General features: G+C 38.5%; 1 protein-coding gene across 3 annotated transcripts; it reads left to right on the top strand.

Annotated features, from left to right (window-relative positions):
- The first annotated feature begins 8,967 nt into the window (after window positions 1–8,967).
- azin1a (antizyme inhibitor 1a) lies at window positions 8,968–20,240 on the top strand. Of its 3 annotated transcripts, none has more exons than XM_051865677.1 (12): window positions 8,968–9,187; window positions 11,265–11,386; window positions 12,595–12,785; window positions 12,877–13,050; window positions 13,208–13,380; window positions 14,109–14,243; window positions 15,666–15,747; window positions 16,795–16,869; window positions 16,957–17,122; window positions 18,413–18,531; window positions 18,719–18,915; window positions 19,015–20,240. In XM_051865677.1, the coding sequence occupies exons 3-12, from the start codon at window positions 12,684–12,686 to the stop codon at window positions 19,127–19,129; spliced, it is 1,338 nt and encodes a 445-aa protein (XP_051721637.1). In that variant the 5' UTR covers window positions 8,968–9,187; window positions 11,265–11,386; window positions 12,595–12,683; the 3' UTR covers window positions 19,130–20,240. The 3 variants fall into 3 exon arrangements, with proteins under 3 accessions (XP_051721637.1, XP_051721640.1, XP_051721636.1); XM_051865680.1 differs by lacking the exon at window positions 8,968–9,187 and adding an exon at window positions 10,094–10,332 and having other exon boundaries at window positions 18,416–18,531; XM_051865676.1 differs by lacking the exon at window positions 8,968–9,187 and adding an exon at window positions 10,095–10,332.
- Window positions 20,241–20,475: the final 235 nt, after the last annotated feature.

Raw genomic sequence — 20,475 nt, forward strand, 5'->3', positions numbered from 1 at the left:
AAAGGATAGCAAGGTGATTGAGAAAGGATTTCAAAAATGATAGGTCCTCTGGGGCTTCGATCATAACAATATTTTGTCATTAACAGAACAGTCAGATTCTGTCATATTTTGGGTTCATTTTAATCCAGCCATATAGTAATTTTTAAACAATAGTTGAGTTAAATAAAACTGCCCAGCACGTTGGGCAAACATTTAACCCAACCACTGGGTTAAAACAACCCAATCGCTGGATTTGTCCATCCTTAACCCAACTTGGGTTGTTTTTAACCCAGCATTTTTAGAGTGTATTTACTAACCCTTTTAGCTTTTTTCCATATAGTCTGTCAGTTAATATTAGTGACCACGTCTGTCAATTAAGCTACAATACACTCTAAAAAATGCTGGGTTAAAAACAACCCAAGTTGGGTTGAAAATGGACAAACCTAGCAGTTGGTTTAAATGTTTGCCCAACCTGCTGGGTAGTTTTATTTAACTCAACTATTGTTTAAAAATGACTGTATTGCTTGCTTAAAATGAACCCAAAGTATGTTGGAAATTAACATTTAATATATTTAATAAATGAACATTTACTAATAAGTTTAATGAATAATAATTAAACAATAAACATGTATTAAATTGCTTATTAATAAATGTTTATCTTTGATTATTATTGTTGCCTCTAGTAATTATGTGTCTGATTTTTAATTTTAAAACGTATTTTGGGTTCATTTTAAGCCAGCCATAGTCATTTTTAAACAATGGGTTAAATAAAACTGCCCATCATGTTGGGCAAACATTTAACCCAATCGCTGGGTTTGTACATTTTCAACCCAACTTGGGTTGTTTTTAACCCAGCATTTTTTGAGTGTATGACAAAAAAACACCATGTACCTATCAAAAATATATATGACTCATGCACAATAAGTCATATGATATCTTTTTGTGAGGAACAGACCAAATTTAAAGTAGTTGTTCATTGAAAATAGTCCCATTTGCTGCAGTTCTCAAATCTAATTGTCCATTCTTTGTATTCGAACTGAATGGGGATTGATTAGTGTACAAGTTAAAACTGATGGGTTTTTTGTCAGGATAAGGTTGAATATTTATTGGACTTCTGAGGTCAAGGAAAAGTGAGTTCATTTGGGTGCTGTGTAATGGGTGGAGAGATGAAAGGTGACAGATAGTGATGGAAAACAAAAGATAAGCTCTATTGTTTTTGTTCTCGCCGTCTATCTTTTTACCTCACTGGCAATGGCCTTCAAATGTTTTTAACGCATAAACATGGTGTTTAAATATAGTTGAATGTAGCAAAGCAATAAAACTGTTTCCATTTGCTTACGATCTTTAACAAGATCCTCTACAACTGAACTCAGTTTCATATTTTGTTTAAATTTATCTTAACCCTGTAAAGTCTGACATATAAAATAATAGTCAGGAAAATAAAAAAATCAAATGGAAAAGTTTATTGAACTTTTAGACTTTTTGTTGTTGTTGTTGTTGTTGTTGCGCATCATTTTGCATGAGCATCAAAAATATGCAATTTGGTGCATATGCTCATATTAATGGCCAAAAATGCCGTTTTACACCCATAAGTCCTTCGTTGATCTTCGGAACGCAAATTAAGATATTTTTGTTGAAATCCGATGGCTCAGTGAGGCCTGCATAGCCAGCAATGACATTTCCTCTCTCAAGATCCATAAATGTACTAAAAACATATTTAAATCAGTTCATGTGAGTACAGTGGTTCAATATTAATATTATAAAGCGAATAGAATATTTTTGGTGCGCCAAAAAAAAGCAAAATAACGACTTATTTAGTGATGGCCGATTTCAAAACACTGCTTCAGGAAGATTCGGAGCGTTATGAATCCGCGTGTCGAATCATAATTCGGATCACATGTCAAACCGCCAAACTGCTGAAATCACGTGACTTTGGCGCTCCGAACTGCGGATTGGACACGCTGATTCATAACACTCCGAAGCTTCCTGAAGCAGTGTTTTGAAATCGGCCATCACTAAATAATTCGTTATTATAAATGACAGAATTTTCAATTTTGGGTGAACTAACCCTTTAAATGCTTAGTTTTATAAAAGCTCAAAATGCAATAATGCAATGCAATACAAGAGAGATGAACAAATAAACATTCCTCAAAAGCATGATGGATCATATTTGATACTCGCATTTGAACATGATTTATAAATAATCAAGTAAGCCTAAGCTGTTTCAGTTCAGCAAGTGATCATATTGAAATATTACTATAAAAGTGAAGAATATTCTCTGGGTTAAAAACTGTGACAACTAGCCCCGGTCTCCCCTATGATGTAATATTGTTGACATTTTCAGTCACTTAATGGTGCAAATTCCTTTCATTACTTTCACTGGAACATTGCACAATTTTATTGTTACAAGAAGAAATGTCCTTTGTTTTCTCCTATCAGATTATGTAGTTTATTGGAGAGTTCCTTTATTTTGTATTGTATTTAAGGCTCCATATATGAGCCCTTAAAGCTCAGGAGAATTCCTGTTGCTCAATACCAGTAGGGTGTTATTGCATATGGCAGGCGAACCACATGTCCTTCCTTCAACAAGCATACAGAGGCAAATTGCTATTATACCAAGAACAATGGTTATCAAACACCGCCGTTCACTCCAAGCTGCTTCAGATGTTATGTTAGATTAGATGCCATGCGCTCATTTATAGTCTAGGGGGAGAAGGCACAAAACTCGGAACTGCTTTTGTGTGCTCCAAAAGAGAAACTTTCACTGACAAGTGTAGTGGTCCAAGCAACATTGACGTGGGTAAAACAAACAGAGCTATTGTGAAGCTCAATTGGCTCATTTGACATTCTGATGAAACTATTTTTGGTAAAGGACTCAGCAATCGGAGAAAAGAGAACTATACACACAAATGAGGAATTTCTGTCTGTAACATATTGGCACATCAATGTTTGAGTCGTTGTTTAGAATAACAGCCCAAACGTGAAGTACTGTTACTCAGATTGCTAATGGGTGTGCGTGTGTGTGTTGCAACTTGAAAATGTTGAAACAATTTATTTCTTTTCAACGTCTTATTCTGCGCATGGAAAGAGTGACTCATTATGTTGTTAAATGAAGAATGAATTGAATAATAATAATAATATACACTCTAAAAATGCTGGGTTAAAACAACCCGAATTGGGTTAAATATGGACAAACCCAGTGATTGGGTTGTTTTGACCAACATGCTGGGCAATTTTATTTAACCCAAATATTGTTTAAAAATGACTCAACGGCTGGCTTAAAATGAACCCAAAATAGGTTGGAAATTGAAAATCAGACACATAATTACTAGAGACAATAATAATCAAAAGGTGAACATTTATTAATAAGAAATTTAATAAATTTTATTATTTAATTATTATTTATTAAACTTACACTCTAAAAAAATGCTGGGTTAAAAACAACCCAAGTTGGGTTGAAAATGGACAAAACCAGCGATTGGGTTGTTTTAACCCAGCGGTTGGGTTAAATGTTTGGCCAACGTGCTGGGCAGTTTTATTTAACCCAACTATTGTTTAAAAATTACTATGGCTTGCTTAAAATGAACCCAAAATAGGTTGGAAATATTATTTTACATATTTTGGGTTCATTTTAAGCAAGCAATACAGTAATTTTTAATCAATAGTTGGGTTAAATAAAACTGCCCAGCACATTGGGCAAACATTTAACCCAACTGCTGGATTTGTCCATTTTAACCCAACTATTTTTATTTTTAACCCAGCATTTTTTAGAATGTATTAATGATTTTTTTCAATTATTAAACATATTAATAAATATTAATTTCCAACCTATTTTGGGTTCATTTTAGGTGAGCAATATAGTAGTTTTTAAACAATAGTTGGGTTAAATAAAACTACCCAGCTGTCACAGAGACGAACTCCGTGATTCCCTCCTCTGGCCATCGGAGGGAACCCTCTCCCGAATACTGACATGCACACACACTCACACACTACATTTCCCATCAGCCCCGTACCTTGGACTAATCACCACACCCAGCTGAAGCTCATTTAGCAGACTATTTAAGACTCTCATTTCCTCATCACCATTGCGAAGTCTTGTATTGCCACAGTGTACATTTCTGAGTGTTTTCTTGTATTATTTGCCTGCCTGTTACTGATCCTGTTTGCCTCTCGTTTACGATTCTCTGCCGCCTGCCTTTGGACTGTGAGTGATATCCGCCTGCCCTGATTCCTTGCCTGTACCCTGACTACGATTCTGCCTGTCCCTTACCATTCCTGTTTGCCCCTGTTTGACCCTGCCTGTTGTACTACGCATTCTTCTAATAAAAGCCTACTTATGGATCTCGAGTGACGATTCGTTACAGAAGACTTCGCCAGGACAAGATCCAGCGGCTTTCTCTCACCTGTGTGTAACCATGTCAGCACAAGCCAGCCAGCTCGCTGCACACCAACATCAGCTCAATCGCCTCACATCACTCACTGAGGAACTGGTGAAAGCGCTACAAGGTCTCCACACACCTGCTCCAACGGCGCCTCCGACACCCGCCGCGGCCGCCATTACCCACACGGCAGGAACGCCGCCACTGGGGAATCCACGTCTCTCACTCCCAGAAAAATTCGACGGCGATCCCACTAAATGTAAGGGCTTCATTCTTCAATGCTCCCTCTTCATTAGTCAGCAACCTGCATTGCACAACACTGAAGCAGGAAAGATCACACTCATCTGTTCATTGTTCACCGGGAGTGCTTTGGAGTGGATTTCCGCTGGAAAGATGGGGCAGCTTTTCCCTCGTTTGAGTACTTTATGCAGAAATTTAGAGAGGTTTTCGATCACCCCAGTGACGGAAAAGGGGCTGGTGATCGCTTAATGGAGCTTACCCAGGGGCGTAGAACGGCGGCTGAATACGCCCTGGCCTTCCGCACGCTTGCAGCACAAACCAATTGGGTGAGTGACACACTTAAAGTATGTTTTTGAAGAGGACTGTCTCATGAATTACAGGCAGAGCTCACCTGCCGTGACGAAGGCAGGAGCCTGAATCAATTCATTGAACTTACCATCCAAATTGACAATCTCATGCGTTCCCGTAAGACCAGTCATAAACGCAATGTTTGCTCCTCTCCTCCCGTGGACCCAGAGTATTCAGAACCCATGCAAATTAATTCCTATCATTTATCTGAAGAGGAGAGAAGTCGCAGGTTGACCCACCGTCTATGTTTGTACTGTGGTAACCCCAGTCATGTGAGAAACAACTGTCCAGTGCGTTCCCGTCCTGAAAACCTACGGTTGGTGAGTGATGCTAACTCTTATTACAGCTCTGACATGTGCGTATCTGTACCCATTACACTTCTGTTTAATGATCAACGCCTCACCACTTCTGCATTCCTGGATTCAGGGGCAGCGGGAAACTTCATGTGCCAAAGTTTTGCTCAACAAAACCACATTCCGTTAATTGAGTGCTCTTCTTCTCTCACAGTGGAAGCAATAGACGGCCGGCCGCTGGGCTCCGGACGTTTTAACGCCATCTCACAACAACTCACCGTGCAAACCGGACTGTTCCATACTGAATCCATCCAATTTCACATCCTTCCCACTTCCACTTCCTCCATCATCCTAGGTCTGCCCTGGCTGCGCACCCATAATCCTCAAATCTGCTGGAGAGAGGGTCAAATCACACACTGGAACGAACACTGTCAAACCAAATGCCTGTCTCACTCATCTCCCTTACCTGTCAGAGCGATCCAGGCCGCTGAACCCACTTCAGACCTCAACCTACCTATCGAGTACAGAGACCTGGCCATAGCCTTCAGCAAGGTGCATGCCTCTCAGCTACCTCCTCACCGTACTTATGACTGTGCCATTGATCTCGTTCTAGGAACCACTCCACCCAAAGGTCGCATATTACCTCTGTCACAACCTGAGTTGGAGGCCATGAGGAAATACATTGAAGAGGAGCTGGCTAAAGGTTTCATCCGTCCCTCTACCTCTCCTGCCTCAGCGGGCTTCTTCTTCGTGGGCAAGAAGGATGGCGGTCTCCATCCCTGCATCGATTACCGAGGACTCAACAACATCACTGTAAAGTTCAGATACCCGTTACCTCTAGTCCCAGCAGCATTAGAACAGCTACGTACCGCCAAGTATTTCATGCAGTATTTCACGCAGTGCCTATAATCTGATCTGTATTAGAGAAGGGGACGAATGGAAAACTGCCTTCTCAACAGCCACTGGACACTATGAATATCTTGTTATGCCCTTCGGGCTAGTCAATAGTCCTTCTGTCTTCCAGGCATTTATCAATGACGTCTTCAGAGACATGCTCAACAGATTCGTGATCGTCTACATCGACTTCATCCTGATCTACTCGGACTCCATGGAGGAACATGTACAACAGGTCAGAATGGTCCTCAAACACTTGATTCAGTATCAATTATATGCCAAAGCCGAGAAATGTGAATTTCATCAGACATCTACCTCATTCCTGGGTTACATAATCAGTCCTGACGGAGTAGCCATGGATGAAAAGAAAGTTTCCACCATCCTCAATTGGCCACAACCCACTACCCTCAAAGAGTTGCAGCGCTTCCTGGGTTTCTTGAACTTCTACCGGCGCTTCATCCGCAATTTCAGCACCATAGCCTGCCCTCTCACGAGCATGGTGAAGAAGGGACATAACTCCCTCAACTGGACCCCTTCCGCCATCCAAGCCTTCCAACAACTCAAGAACCATTTTACCTCAGCCCCCATCTTACATTATCCCGATCCTTCTCTCCCTTTCATAGTCGAGGTGGACGCATCCAGTACCGGTCTTGGTGCAGTACTCTCTCAAAGGTAAGGTAATCCACCTAAACTTTACCCATGTGCTTTCCATTCCAGAAAACTCACAGCAGCAGAGCGGAACTATGACGTCGGAGACCAAGAATTACTGGCCATGAAAGCAGCATTTGAGGAATGGCGTCATTGGTTGGAGGGGGCCACACATCCCTTTGTGGTATTAACGGATCACAAAAACCTTGAATACCTTCGGACAGCAAAGAGACTTAATCCCCGACAGGCCCACTGGTCATTGTTCTTCTCCCGCTTCCATTTCACTGTCACCTACCGACCAGGCTCCAAGAACGTTAAAGCTGATGCTCTCTCCCGTCAGTACGAAGGTGAGCTCACACCACAAAACCCTGAAACTGTCTTACCCGCTTCTCTTGTTGTCGCACCCATACAGTGGGATATCATGACCGAGCTGGAACACTTCCATGGCCACAGGTGTATAAAATCAAGCACCTAGGCATGTAGACTGCTTCTACAAACATTTGTGAACGAATGGGTCACTCTCAGGAGCTCAGTGAATTCAAGCGTGGTACCGTGATAGGTTGCCACCTGTGCAATAAGTCCATTCGTGAAATTTCCTCACTACTAAATATTCCACGGTCAACTGTTAGTGGTATCATAACAAAGAGGATGCAATTGGGAACAACAGTAACTCAGCCACAAAGTGGTAGGCCACGTAAAATCACAGAGCGGGGTCAGCGCATGCTGAGGCGCACAGTGCACAGAAGTCGCCAACTTTCTGCAGTCAATAGCTACAGACCCCCAAACTTCATGTGGCCTTCAGATTAGCTCAAGAACAGTGTGTAGAGAGCTTCATTGAATGGGTTTCCATGGCCGAGCAGCTGCATCCAAGCCTTACATCACCAATTGCAATGCAAAGAGTCGGATGCAGTGGTGTAAAGCACGCCGCCACTGGACTCTAGAGCAGTGGAGACGTGTTCTCTGGAGTGACGAATCACGCTTCTCTGTCTGGCAATCTGATGGACGAGTCTGGGTTTGGCGGTTGCCAGGAGAACGGTACTTGCCTGACTGCATTGTGCCAAGTGTAAAGTTTGGTGGAGGGGGCATTATGGTGTGGGGTTGTTTTTCAGGGGTTGGGCTTGGCCCTTTAGTTCCAGTGAAAGGAACTCTTAATGCTTCAGCATACCAAGACATTTTGGACAATTTCATGCTCCCAACTTTGTGGGAACAGTTTGGGGATGGCCCCTTCCTGTTCCAACATGACTGCGCACCAGTGCATAAAGCAAGGTCCATAAAGACATGGATGAGTGAGTTTGGTGTGGAGGAACTTGACTGGCCTGCACAGAGTCCTGACCTCACCCCGACTGAACACCTTTGGGATGAATTAGAGCGGAGACTGTGAGCCAGGCCTTCTCGCCAACATCACTGCCTGACCTCACAAATGCGCTTCTAGAAGAATGGTCAAAAATTCCCATATACACACTCCTAAACCTTGTGGAAAGCCTTCCCAGAAGAGTTGAGGCTGTTATAGCTGCAAAGGGTGGGCCAACTCCATATTAAACCCTACGGATTAAAAATTGGATGTCATTAAAGTTCATGTGCACGTAAAGGCAGGCGTCCCAAAACTTTTGGCAATATAGTATATGTTGGAAATTAACATTTATTAATATGTTCAATAAATGAACATTTATTAGTTTAATGAAGAAGAAGAATTAAACAATAAACATTTATTAAATTGCTTATTAATAAATGTTCACCTTTTGATTATTATTGTTGCCTCTAGTAATTATGTGTCTGATTTTTAATTTCCAATATTGGGTTCATTTTAAGCCAGCCATATAGTAATTTTTAAACAATAGTTGGGTTAAACAAAACTACCCGGCAGGTTGGTCAAACATTTAACCCAACTTGGGTTGGTTTTAACCCAGCATTTTTAGAGTGTAATGTATACAGCGCTTTCACATAGATGTTACTGCTTTAATGTTATTAAAGTTATTTACAGTCTTTCAAAGGTGTACTATTTCACAAGTCAACATCTTCATCAATTAGTCATTAGGTTGATCATTTACCCTGGAGAATGTGGTGAATCAGAACTTTAAAAAGTCTGAATATCTGATCATGAAAACATTGAGCAGAAAGTCAGAGAGAGAGAGAGAAAGAGTGAGGAGGTTAAACACGCCTCCCTCTATAAACTGTGGATGTAAGTGTTGACACTAGATTCATTTCGTCAGAGACTGGACACTGAAGCAGCAGCTCATCAGTAAAAAGCAAGATACTGTAGATAGAGGACATTCAGTCCAGACATTAACAATTAATTTAGGATTATTTATGATGTTTTGTCCGGAATCACGCTATAAAAGTGCAAAATGGACAATGTTCTGACAGGAACTTTGAAGCCAAGATGATGAAGGCTCTTTGGGCATTCAGGTATGAGGTTTCTTATATCAATACATTTAATATAACTATAGATATAATCACACTGATCATTTGGAGTAAGTAGCTTTCATAATTGCAAAGTTAAAAATGATCAAACAAGATTAGAAAGTATTTGTATACTATATGCTATATATGAATGTACTATGCTATAGGAAGTTATGAAAAATAGTTCAAATATTTCAAGTTCATTATGCACATTCCATCATTTACAACTGTTCACCACAGATTATGTTTGCTTATACTTGTTTGCAACTGCATACACTTAAATGTGCAATTTAATGTGTGAAGAGCATCAACAAATAATCAATAATTTAAGTGTCTTGTCAGTGTTCTTCAGTTATGATTATTTGTGTCTATGTGAGGATTTGTCTCATTTTGAACTGTTTAAATTGTGACTGGTTGCTGTTGCACTGTCTGCTTCCTTCATGTGATTCATGTAATAATTTAAACAGATGCATAACGTAAAGGTGCTGTAAACTAAGTGATTTCTTTTGGAAACCAATTATATGTTAGTGTACTTTTTGCAGATAAATATAAGTTTGTTGTTTATTTGTTGTAAATTTGTGACTGGCTGACTGGCATATTATTCCTTACACTTATACTGCACTTTAATATAGATGTCTCAAAGCTATAAGAAAAGCTACAAAACTCCTATTTTAATTCCACGGAGTCTGTCAGAATCTCGCTCCGTTCACTCAAATTATTTAAACATAAGCCCCGCCCCTTTCACCATAATTTAAACTCTCTTCTCTTCCCCTTCACTCGCTTCAGCATATTATTGGGATTATTCAAACAGAAGCCCCACCCCCTTTTCTACGCAATGCGAGCAATAGCCCGCCTCTTTCATGTGCTTCACCACCTAATTAACATAAAAGTCCCGCCTCCTCACTCCCTTCACCACTTCATTTAAATTATCGCTCCGCCTCCTTCACGCGCTTCATCCTTCCCTCCGACATCGTTCAGCGGCTTCAGCTAAGCGCGCTTAACCGTCCACGCGTTCCGCTGCTCACTGTATTAGACCGATATATGGCTCAAAACATTACCGTTATCTCTCATATCGGTGCTTTTGTTACTTTGTAAAAATTCCGCCCAAAAGGAAAAAACGGTTTACCTCAGATGCTCTCGATTTCTCCTATGTAAGTAGCTCTGGGTTTCATAAGCTAACGTGTATCTGTTAGCCTCTTGTGTATATTTGACTAAAGACAGGTGAAGTTGTTTATGAACTCTTGAATGCTTTCAGTCTGAATTAACGCGTTATGTTATGGAGTTATTAAGATAAATAATATATTACTTCAAAACCGGTAGCTGCTAGATGGCTAATTGACGGTTAGCAATAAATGAGCCTGTAATTTAAACCTTATCGCGAATATCTTCTGGGGAATAATCACAAATAAACACTAATGATATAATTAATAAACCACACATATTTCGCTAATAGCTAGACAGTCATTTGAGCGACGTTTTGTATTAAATCGGCGAAAAAGTCTTGTGGAATTGGCGCCTCATTCATTTCCGGATGTTTTATTTAGATATTTATTGTAGTCATGATTTATATTAATTGTATTGATTGATTTTATTGTCTTTGTGTTGATTGAACGTTAGCTAACCTTCTGACAAGGTTCTCTCAAAGTCATGAACAAACGTTCTTCCAGTAAGGTTAATAGAATAGTTATATTTTATAATAATATTTTATATTTTATAATCTTTCAAAGTTATCTGGTCTTTATTAATGTTCTCAAAACTTTAGCACAAAAGTTGGACGTCTGTTGTTTATATTTATGTTTGTGTATACTGTGTGTGTGTGTGTGTGTGTAATAAATATATATATATATATATATATATAATTTTGCATGCTTTTGTTTCTCCACAGCTTACAGCTTATAACTGAGTACTTGTTACACTCCTGTCATAATAAATATTACACGTTTTAATATTGTATTTTATTATTTTTACTTATTGTATACTTACTGTATATAATTATGTATAAATAAATAACATTTTCTACATATATGTACTATATAACCCTATTTTGACACTCCTCATTTTACAATTTCGTTTTTTCTTGCAGGTGTTCGTGAACTACGAGAACAGCTTAGGGGCTTCTGTCTACCGTGAGCAGTTTGATTTCAACGCGGAGCCCCCTTGGGATCCTAGCTGATAGCTGGAGAGGTCGCCCTCTGACCTGTCCCTGTAGGTTCACATTGCTGTAACTTCACTTATGGTGTGCTACCATATACTTACATACACTTCAAGTGCAACAGGAAGTTCTGATTTTGATCATACCGCCCACCTATAAATCAAAGGAGTTGCAATTCAGTCTTAGCTGTTTTTAGACCTGCTTTGGGAATAGATTGCCAAGGTCAATGGAAGTCAGTGACTCTTCTGACCTCCTGGGAGCTCTGATCAATGTCCACTGCAGGAGTCTTTCTGCTGTGACGTAAAACATGATATTGTGACATTGAATGTGTCATAGCTATTTTTACAGTTTAAATACCAGAGAATGAGCACCAACAGCACTTTAAAGGTTTAGTTTCACTTCAGAATTAAAATTTCCTGATAATTTACTCACCCCCATGTCATCCAAGATGTTCATGTCTTTCTTTCTTCAGTCGTAAAGAAATTAAGTTTTTTTTTTTTTTTTTTGAGAAAAACATTCCAGGATTTTTCTCGGGTTTTTAACGGGTTGAAGGTCCAAATGTCAGTTTCAGTGCAGCTTCAAAGGACTCTACACGATCCCAGACGAGGAATAAGGGTCTTATCTAGCAAAGTACTTCCACCTACATCACGTGACCTTTCCAACGTGATTACGTAATGTGTGGCGCATCGCAGAGCAGTGCAAGATGAGCATTTGTGGTTAAAATGTACATAATTTTTTAATTTTTTTTAGAAAATGACACATCTTTTTGCTAGATAAGACCCTTATTCCTCATCTGGGATCGTGTAAAGCAGTGGTTCCCAACCACGATCCTGGAGGCCCCCCAACACTGCACATTTTCCATGTCTCCTTAATCAAACACACCTGAATCAGGCCATCAGCTCATTAGCAAAGACTCCAAGACCAGAAATGGGTGTGTCAGACAAAGGAGACATGGAAAATGTGCAGTGTTGTTGGGAACTGCTGGTGTAGAGCCCTTTGAATCTGCACTGAAACTGCAACCCATTGAACCCCAGTGAAGTCCACTATATGGAGAAAAATCCTGGAATGTTTTCCTCAAAAACCTTAATTTCTTTTCACTGAAGAAAGAAAAACATAAACATCTTGGATTACATGGGGGTGAGTAAATTATCAGGACATTTTAATTCTGAAGTGAACTAATCCTTAAAGTCATTGTTCAACACACTGATACTCGATGTTCTTTGAAGACTTGATTTATTTTTTGTCTGTCTTGTTTTTGCAGTGGATATCGCTAGGACCCAAGAGCTCTGAGGGTTCTCATAAATAAGTGACCTGCTTTATGCCAGTCAGAACATCAGATTACGGATTAGTATGAAGGGAACTCTGGATGAACTCCAATATTCTGTTGAGCTGCTGGAAGGAAGCGCAGCTCTCAGAGATGTTATCGATAAACACATTCATGATCAAACACTAGTAAGTATACCAAAGGTATTCTGCTCTGTTGTTGTTTTATTTATTGTGCCTTTTTTTGTACCAAAGCGTGATGTATGTTGGTCTTCTTTAGGCAATGAAAAGTGCGTTTTTTGTTGCTGACCTTGGGGTGATTGTGCGGCAGCAAATTTGCTGGAGAACTAAAATGGACCAGATTCGGCCTTTCTACGCGGTCAAGAGCAACAGCAGCCCCGTGGTTGTTGAAATCCTGGCTGCTCTTGGAACTGGCTTTGTTTGTTCAAACAAGGTGAACATAAAGTATAAAAATTGTCTCATACCTCCTCACTTAGTGTCCTAAAATAAGTCTCTTTCTATATTTGTGTCTGTTTGAAAGCTATTTTTAAAATACCTTTTAAAACATATTATTACCTTCATCTGTTTTGGCTTCTGTGCTTGTCTCTCAGCATGAGCTGGACTTGGTGAAGGGCTTTGGCGTCCCATCTCAGGACATCATTCTCGGTGGCACTTGTAAACAGCTCTCCCATATTAAATACGCGGCCAAACACAACATCCCCCTCCTTGTTTGCGATAATGAGGCAGAGTTGAGGAAGATCGCACGCTGCCATCCCAAAGCAAAGTGAGTTGTACAGTCACATTGTGCTGACTAGGGTTGTCACTATGGGTGTAATGGTACACAAACATGACTGTTTGGTCATGTTGTGGTACGGGTTTGGTACAGCAATTGCTTATTTTTTCTTATTTTTTTATTAAACAGTGGTTTATTGAACTAATTGTGTCTATCTCTTTAAATAAATTCAGTTATAATTTACATTTTCTTAAGGATAAAAAAATCTCTCTCAGTTAAAGGATTATTTCACTTCAGAATTAAAATTTCCTGTTTATTTACTCACCCCCATGTCATCCAAGATGTTTATGCCTTTCTTTCTTCAGTTGAGAAGAAATTAAGGTTTTTGAGGAAAACATTCCAGGATTTTTCTCCGTATAGTTGTTTGTACTGGGGTACAATGGTTTGAAGGTCCAAATTGCAGCTTCAAAGGGCTCTACACGATCAGCACTTTATAAAATAATTACAAATTAATAATAAACCAAATAATAAGAATTCTTAACAAACTAAATATACCTTCAAAACATACAAGGGAAACAAAAAAACGTATTACAAGCAATTAACAAAAAAGGCTTTCCAGATAATGGCTGTGAGGGATTTTTCTCCTTTTCTCAGCATTATTGCTGTTTACATATTACTGATGATATCATAGACAGTGGCAAGTCTAATGGGCTGCATTCACAATAATGCACAGGGGTTTTTAGCACTAACCTTCATCTTGCGCTTTCTTTCTGGAATAGAGTGTTATTGCTGTTGACATCAGAGAGCTGCTGTGAGAGAGAGGAGATGGCCATACCGTTCGGCTCCACGCTGAAGGACTGCAGACATCTGCTGGAGTGTGCCAGAGAGCTCAGCCTGCACGTTACTGGAGTCAAGTGAGTCTGTCTTGAGTGTTGAGAGGATATTTACAGAGCACTTAAAGGGACATGATGGGAGGAAAAATGATGTCAATACTTTTACGTTCTCTCGCAACATGTTTGTGTTACCCATGAAACTTTGCGAATGAACGTAAAGTTTCTCAGGGGAATGTAAACGTTTTGCGGGGAACGCAAAACTTTTGCGAGATAACTCAAATGCATTTTAAAATATTAGTATTGTAATTGTGCTGCTGTTCTGGAAAATAAAACTTTTTTTTTTTTTATTAACTACTTTGTATTTTACAGTATTATTGCAATAGAAATATATATTTTTAATTTTTATAGTAATTGTTTTAGTAATTGTTTAAGGCCATTTCGCAATTTCAATCATCGTAATGTAACCAGCCTTCCCTCCCAAACCAACCACCCATTTTTTTTTTCTCTGATTTTTTTCATAATTCACGTGGGTCATACTTTTCAGTTCAGAAAATACAGAAATCTGTATAAATACGGAAAAATCACATCCCTAGGATATGATGTCATTGACAGGTGACACAATGACATGGGCTGTTTCACTAATTAAAAGTGCTGATTTCTCTGGATTTAAACATTGGACAAGTCAACAAAATATATAACATTGTTCTAGTGGTTTTTGGATATTTTAATAAAGAAATTTTACATATTGTGCCTTTAAATATGCCATATGTAGAATTTTAAACCTACTAGTAAGTGTATTTTTATGAAAGCAGTAATTGTAAAGCGACTATTGTAATGGGGTAATCAATATAATTACTAAGCACAGATGAGTGAATGTGTGTTCCTCTTACCAGTTCACATTTAGTCTGTGCTTTTGTTTTTATTTATTTTCATTTTTAGTGAATTTAACTTCTGCTTATTTTCATTTTTAGATTGTAATGTTGTTTTAATGTTAGAATGTAATGTGATTTTTAACCCTTTTTTAGCACAAAACATAGCAAAGCTTTCAGTATGAACAATGTTTGTAGGACAGCATTGGGCAGGGAAAAAAAAAACAAAAAAAAAATTATATATATATATATATATATATATATATATAATGGCCACAAAATACACCTTTTTTTTTTTTGCATGGCCCAGCCCTACTTGCATACCATGTGACCATTAACTGACAGCAGAGAACCGTGAACATGCAAATTATTTAAGTGTTAATTTAAATTCTCAAGTAGTATTTCAAGAAAATATTTTATGTCTCAGAGGTTTGCCTGACAAAAAAAATTGGGAACTCCTGCATTAGATATTAAAGCAAGTGTGTAAACAAATGAGGGTGTTTCTTAGAACTAACTTAATTTTTCACATGGACAGGCTCTAACGAGTCATGCAGGTTATGCCAAGGGCATTTATAAAGCAAGGAAATGAGGTAGGTTTTGATTTCATGCTGTTGGTTTCATGCTTTGCTCACAGATTCAACATTCCCAGTTGTTGTCAGGATGCACAAGCGTTCTCTCGTGCTGTGTCCGATGCCCGCTGTGTCTTTGATATGGGGGTGAGTCATCGCTCATGGAGTCATGGATCAGATTTTCATATGCAGGGCTCCAGACTAACATTTGAGAGTTCTACAGATGGTGGCACCTGATTTGGTAATGCTGGGGGGAGGGATATTTTTAATCATAAAGGTAATTTAATTACATCTTTATTTCTTGGAAATGCGCATTTGACAGTAAAGCACAGAGCTTGAGTTGAGATTCAGAAAGAATTTACTTTTATTAACAACAGTAACATGTAAAGTAAATGTATTATGAATAAATTAAAAAATAACATTTAAATTGGATAATATTTAGAGTTTTAAAGTGCTGGAAAAAGTGTGAAGCACTTTAAAGTGCTTGAATTTCCTCTCCAAAAGGTTGTACGAACCCTGAAATGAATAATGTAAAAACATTTGACTATTTCTGCCACAATACCATGGTTACAGTTAGCGTTACTACATTATATCCATGGTGAATGTTGGTGTTTTGTGGATTGTAAAGCCTTCTATAACTTGTTCGTTCATGGCACAATGTTTTTCCCTGGTTTCCACGTTAGCGCTGGTTGATCTGCGCTGAATTTAAATTACTCTCACTAGATCTCGCAGCGATGTTATTAATACTGTGGCGAATTAAAACATGGATCTCCCTGCGCTATGTAGTAATGTCGCGTGATCGAAATCGGCACGCCAGTAAACCTGTTCTAAGCTCGCTCTGTGCTGTCTAATATTGGTCTGAGCTGATAAACTGTCCATGCTGCACAGCTCAAATGAGAAACACGGTTTTGTTTCGTTTTCCGTTTGATGTTTCTCATATCAGAAACATCAAATGGAAAACGAAGCTCTTATCAGTTGGGTGACGTGGTGGTCACACCAGTGCGACCTCTAACAAAACTTAGTCGCACCGGCAAAAAAAAAGGTCGCAGTCTGGAGCCCTGATATGATTGTTCCATGATTTTCCCTACTGAATCAAGGGAATGATCTTTATTTATCCAAATGTCACTTTCTCTGCTGACTGCACAAGTATTTATTTTCCCCAAGGTAACGTGTTATAAATGAATTTGATCTTAGGCGGAGCTTGGCTTTGAGATGAATATTCTGGACATTGGAGGTGGCTTTGATGGAAGTGAAGCACAGTTAGACAAGGTAGTGTATTTTGCTGTACATTTGCAAGATTTTTTTGCATTTATAAATGTTTTTCCCCTGAGCTTCTAGTGTTGTTTTTGTGTGCAGGTTCACCAGACGCTTAAACCCATGCTGGACATGTATTTTCCTCTCTCGACTGGCTTGTCAATCATCGCCGAACCCGGAGCTTATTATGTGTCATCTGCTTTCACGCTGGCCGTGAATATAATTGCTAAGACAACAGTGGCTCGGGATTGCTGCGATCAACCACACAGTGAGTACTAGTCAATGTTCATATCAGATATTCATGATATATGGTGAATTTTATTTAGATGGGGATATATTGAGATAAATATTGGATCATCAGAAAGGTATGGAAATATATGGTAACCATTTATTTTATAAACATGTTAAATGTATACATAACTAACAATACTTGATTGTATAATTACACTGTAGCAATTACACCACAAAATAAAGTGTAACCATATCATATTTTAATGATTTTGAAAGTGGTCTCTTATGATCACTAAGGATGCATTCATTTGGTCAAAAATACAGCAGAATGATTTCTGAAGGATCATGTGACTGGAGTAATGAAACTGAAAATTCAGATTTTCATCAGGAATAAATTACATTTTAAAATATTTTCAAATAGAAAACAGTTATTTGGCCACCATCTAATGCCGTAATAATGTAACTTACTGTAGTCATAATGGACCCTTTCTCATAACCAAATACGGCATATTATTTATATAAAATAAAATATTTATTGAAGAGTAATATTTAAACAAACAATAATATCCATTTTAAAAGTATAAGAAGTTTGTACAATAAGAAATAAACACAAACAAACATTTCAGTCAAAACTACAAAAGGCAGTGCTCTAGTTAATACAGGATTTAAGTTAAATAAAAATATAAAGTTATGAAACTTAATGTAGCCAAATCGATTTGCTCTGGAACAAGTAATAGATTAATAAGACCAAAGTTTGCCCATTTGATAAATCTGAAATGAATTATACCTCATGTTTAAACGCTATCTATATAAGAGCTAGAGGCAAATTCCCGAAGGACTGGCCGAGATGAAGCTGTTCTCTGCGGGTCCATGAGCGCTGAATGGCCGCTGACGGGCTGGAGCTCACATCTCCGAAAACATCAAAACAAATCGTCTGTTTCCAAATAGGCACTATGTTTATATATAAATCGCATATTTGAGGTTTAAACAACTACATTCTTGCCTAAAAACTCTTAAAACTACATTTCATGACACAATAACAGTAGTATTTATAAAATTGTAGTGGGTTTGCTCCTCCACCATTGACGCTCGCTGTGAGAAATGCTGCCAGTATATAGATCTGGCAAAAACAAGTGGAATGATACAAATTGTGAAATGGTTAGTAGAATATCACATTGCTGGAAAAGGCTCTTAGCCAATCAGAGAACCAGAACTTACTGTTGTAAAAATATATTGCAATATCACTCTTACGATAAATATTAAATATGTCTAATATGTGATACGTTGATCGTCGGGTATTTATTAAACTCATGTTTGTGTTTTTCAGAAGTACTGTCAGCAAACGATGAGCCAGAGTTTCTCTACTACATGAATGATGGTGTTTATGGGTCGTTTGCCAATAAGCTGCTGTGTGAAGATTCAGTATTAACGCCTTTGGCGCACAAGGTAAATATTTTTCAGTTTCTCCTAAAGAATCTGACATTAACCCAATGCATTAACATATACAGATCGTTATTTTTTTTGTACAATTTTTTTTAATATAATAATCTCCTTCGTCATTGACCCAATGACAAGTGATATTAATGAAGCTGACACATTCTCAGTGGTCATGTGTAATGTGCTGTTTTCTCAGGAGCTGAGCACAGAAGAGCCACTGTTCTCCAGCAGTCTGTGGGGTCCGTCTGCTGATGATCTGGATCAGGTGGTTGAGCGTTGTCTGCTGCCGGAGCTCAGTGTAGGAGACTGGCTGCTTTTCAGCAACGCAGGAGCCAACGGACTGGGGTCTGAACACAAACCGCCCGTCTTCTACAGCATCACTGAATGCGACTGGTATGGAGTTAATGTTTGTGTCTTGGTGCCACTGTAAGTGGAATTTCAATGCTTTTGCATTTGTTTGATTTTTAATCAAGTTGTTTTTCTTCTCTGCAGGCAAGAGATTCATAATTGTGGTGTCAATTTGGACACAAGTATGAAGAACTTCTCTCTGGGACCTTGTTGCCTGCAACCAAGCATGTCTGAGGCATCCATTTCTACCCCAGCTTAACATAAAGCCACTTATTAATGTCATTGTTTTCTAAAGATTGACTTTAAGCGCTTAAGAACCTGAAATCTTCTCCGAAGCTTCAGATGCTTCTAGGAAGTTTGTCTAGGGCCAGAGCTGAAGAAGTGTTATTGACCAGAACAACTTCATAGCCATTGGAACTGATGGATATACAGCAGATAGTTGCGATTAGCTTTAACAAATGGGCCAGTTGGTGTTTACAGATATACTTAATTAATATTTAAGTCTGTTTTATAAATATATACACATTACATATATTTCCTCTAAGTGACTCGATCATGTACCCAACAGGGGGAAATTATTTATTAAACCTCAAGTCTAGTTTCATGACATCATAAGATGCTTTTCAAGAAATGTGCACTTGTTTTTATTTGTTTTAATAATATGTTTTAAACTGGATAATTGTGATATTCGTCCTATTTGAACTGTTGCAGGAATAGTCCAGCAGAGCAACGTGTTGTTTTTGTGGACAAAATACAATGGAAACTTTGTAAACTGTTGTAATCTCTCGCCCAGAACGCACCTTACGCAAGTATGCAAATGCAAGCGTCTGGTACGGTTGTACATATGTATGTGTTGCATTGCTGTGACAAGCAAGTTATTGAGTTTTAATGAAAGAAGACGTGTGTGGTGCAGTAAGGAATTCATAGTGTTATGAATTGTAGATGCATTTTGCAATGCAATGTTGCACAAAATTGAGATTGCATGGCTAGAGGCGTCTTTCAGGCCTGAGTTGGTGCTTTTCTAATCAATAGTCTATGAGCAGCTCAGATATCAAGCATTATCTCGGCATTACGTGTTTTCTGTCCAGGACGTCTCTGCTTTTGTGCAAGTGTGTCTCAGAATGTGTGGAAGATGGTTTGAGCAAGTGGTGCTGGTTGAAGTGAGAGGAAGCTGTTGTGTTGCTCTTTACTTGCAAGATCCAAGCAAGTGCTGTGGTTTCTTACCCTGTTTTGTCAACAGATGAAAAGGAATTTGATATGTGAAATGTGTTTGTTTAGTGTTTGATGTCAGAGCATAAACTATAGACTGTTTGCCGTTTACAGCATTTACCGTGTACAGATTTGCTGTCAATAAAATGGCATTAAGTGGCCTTGTGAATTCATTTACTTTGCCTTTACTGTAAAAGTTCACTTTTAAACTTGAGCAAATAGATAGAAACTACCAAATCTGAAATCAATATTTTCGTCATACTACTGGAAATGGGTGGGAAAACAATGTTTAAAAATGTATTCATTTATTTCTGTATGCAAAAAATAATTAAACTTCATGGCAGTCCATTTAAATAAGAGCAATAACACTTTATTGTAAAGTCCTGTTAATGCATT

The sequence above is a fragment of the Ctenopharyngodon idella genome, chromosome 16, assembly GCF_019924925.1.
Source record: "Ctenopharyngodon idella isolate HZGC_01 chromosome 16, HZGC01, whole genome shotgun sequence".
In the NCBI taxonomy this organism is placed as follows: Eukaryota; Metazoa; Chordata; class Actinopteri; order Cypriniformes; family Xenocyprididae; genus Ctenopharyngodon; species Ctenopharyngodon idella.

What these genes read in the sequence shown, in the direction of transcription:
- azin1a (XM_051865677.1), top strand. Translation starts at nt 12,684, where the DNA reads ATGAAGGGAACTCTGGATGAACTCCAATATTCTGTTGAGCTGCTGGAA. An exon ending in TTGCTGCGATCAACCACACA is followed by an intron (nt 17,123 to 18,412) that starts GTGAGTACTAGT and finishes TGTGTTTTTCAG; the next exon opens with AAGTACTGTCAGCAAACGAT. An exon ending in TAACGCCTTTGGCGCACAAG is followed by an intron (nt 18,532 to 18,718) that starts GTAAATATTTTT and finishes CTGTTTTCTCAG; the next exon opens with GAGCTGAGCACAGAAGAGCC.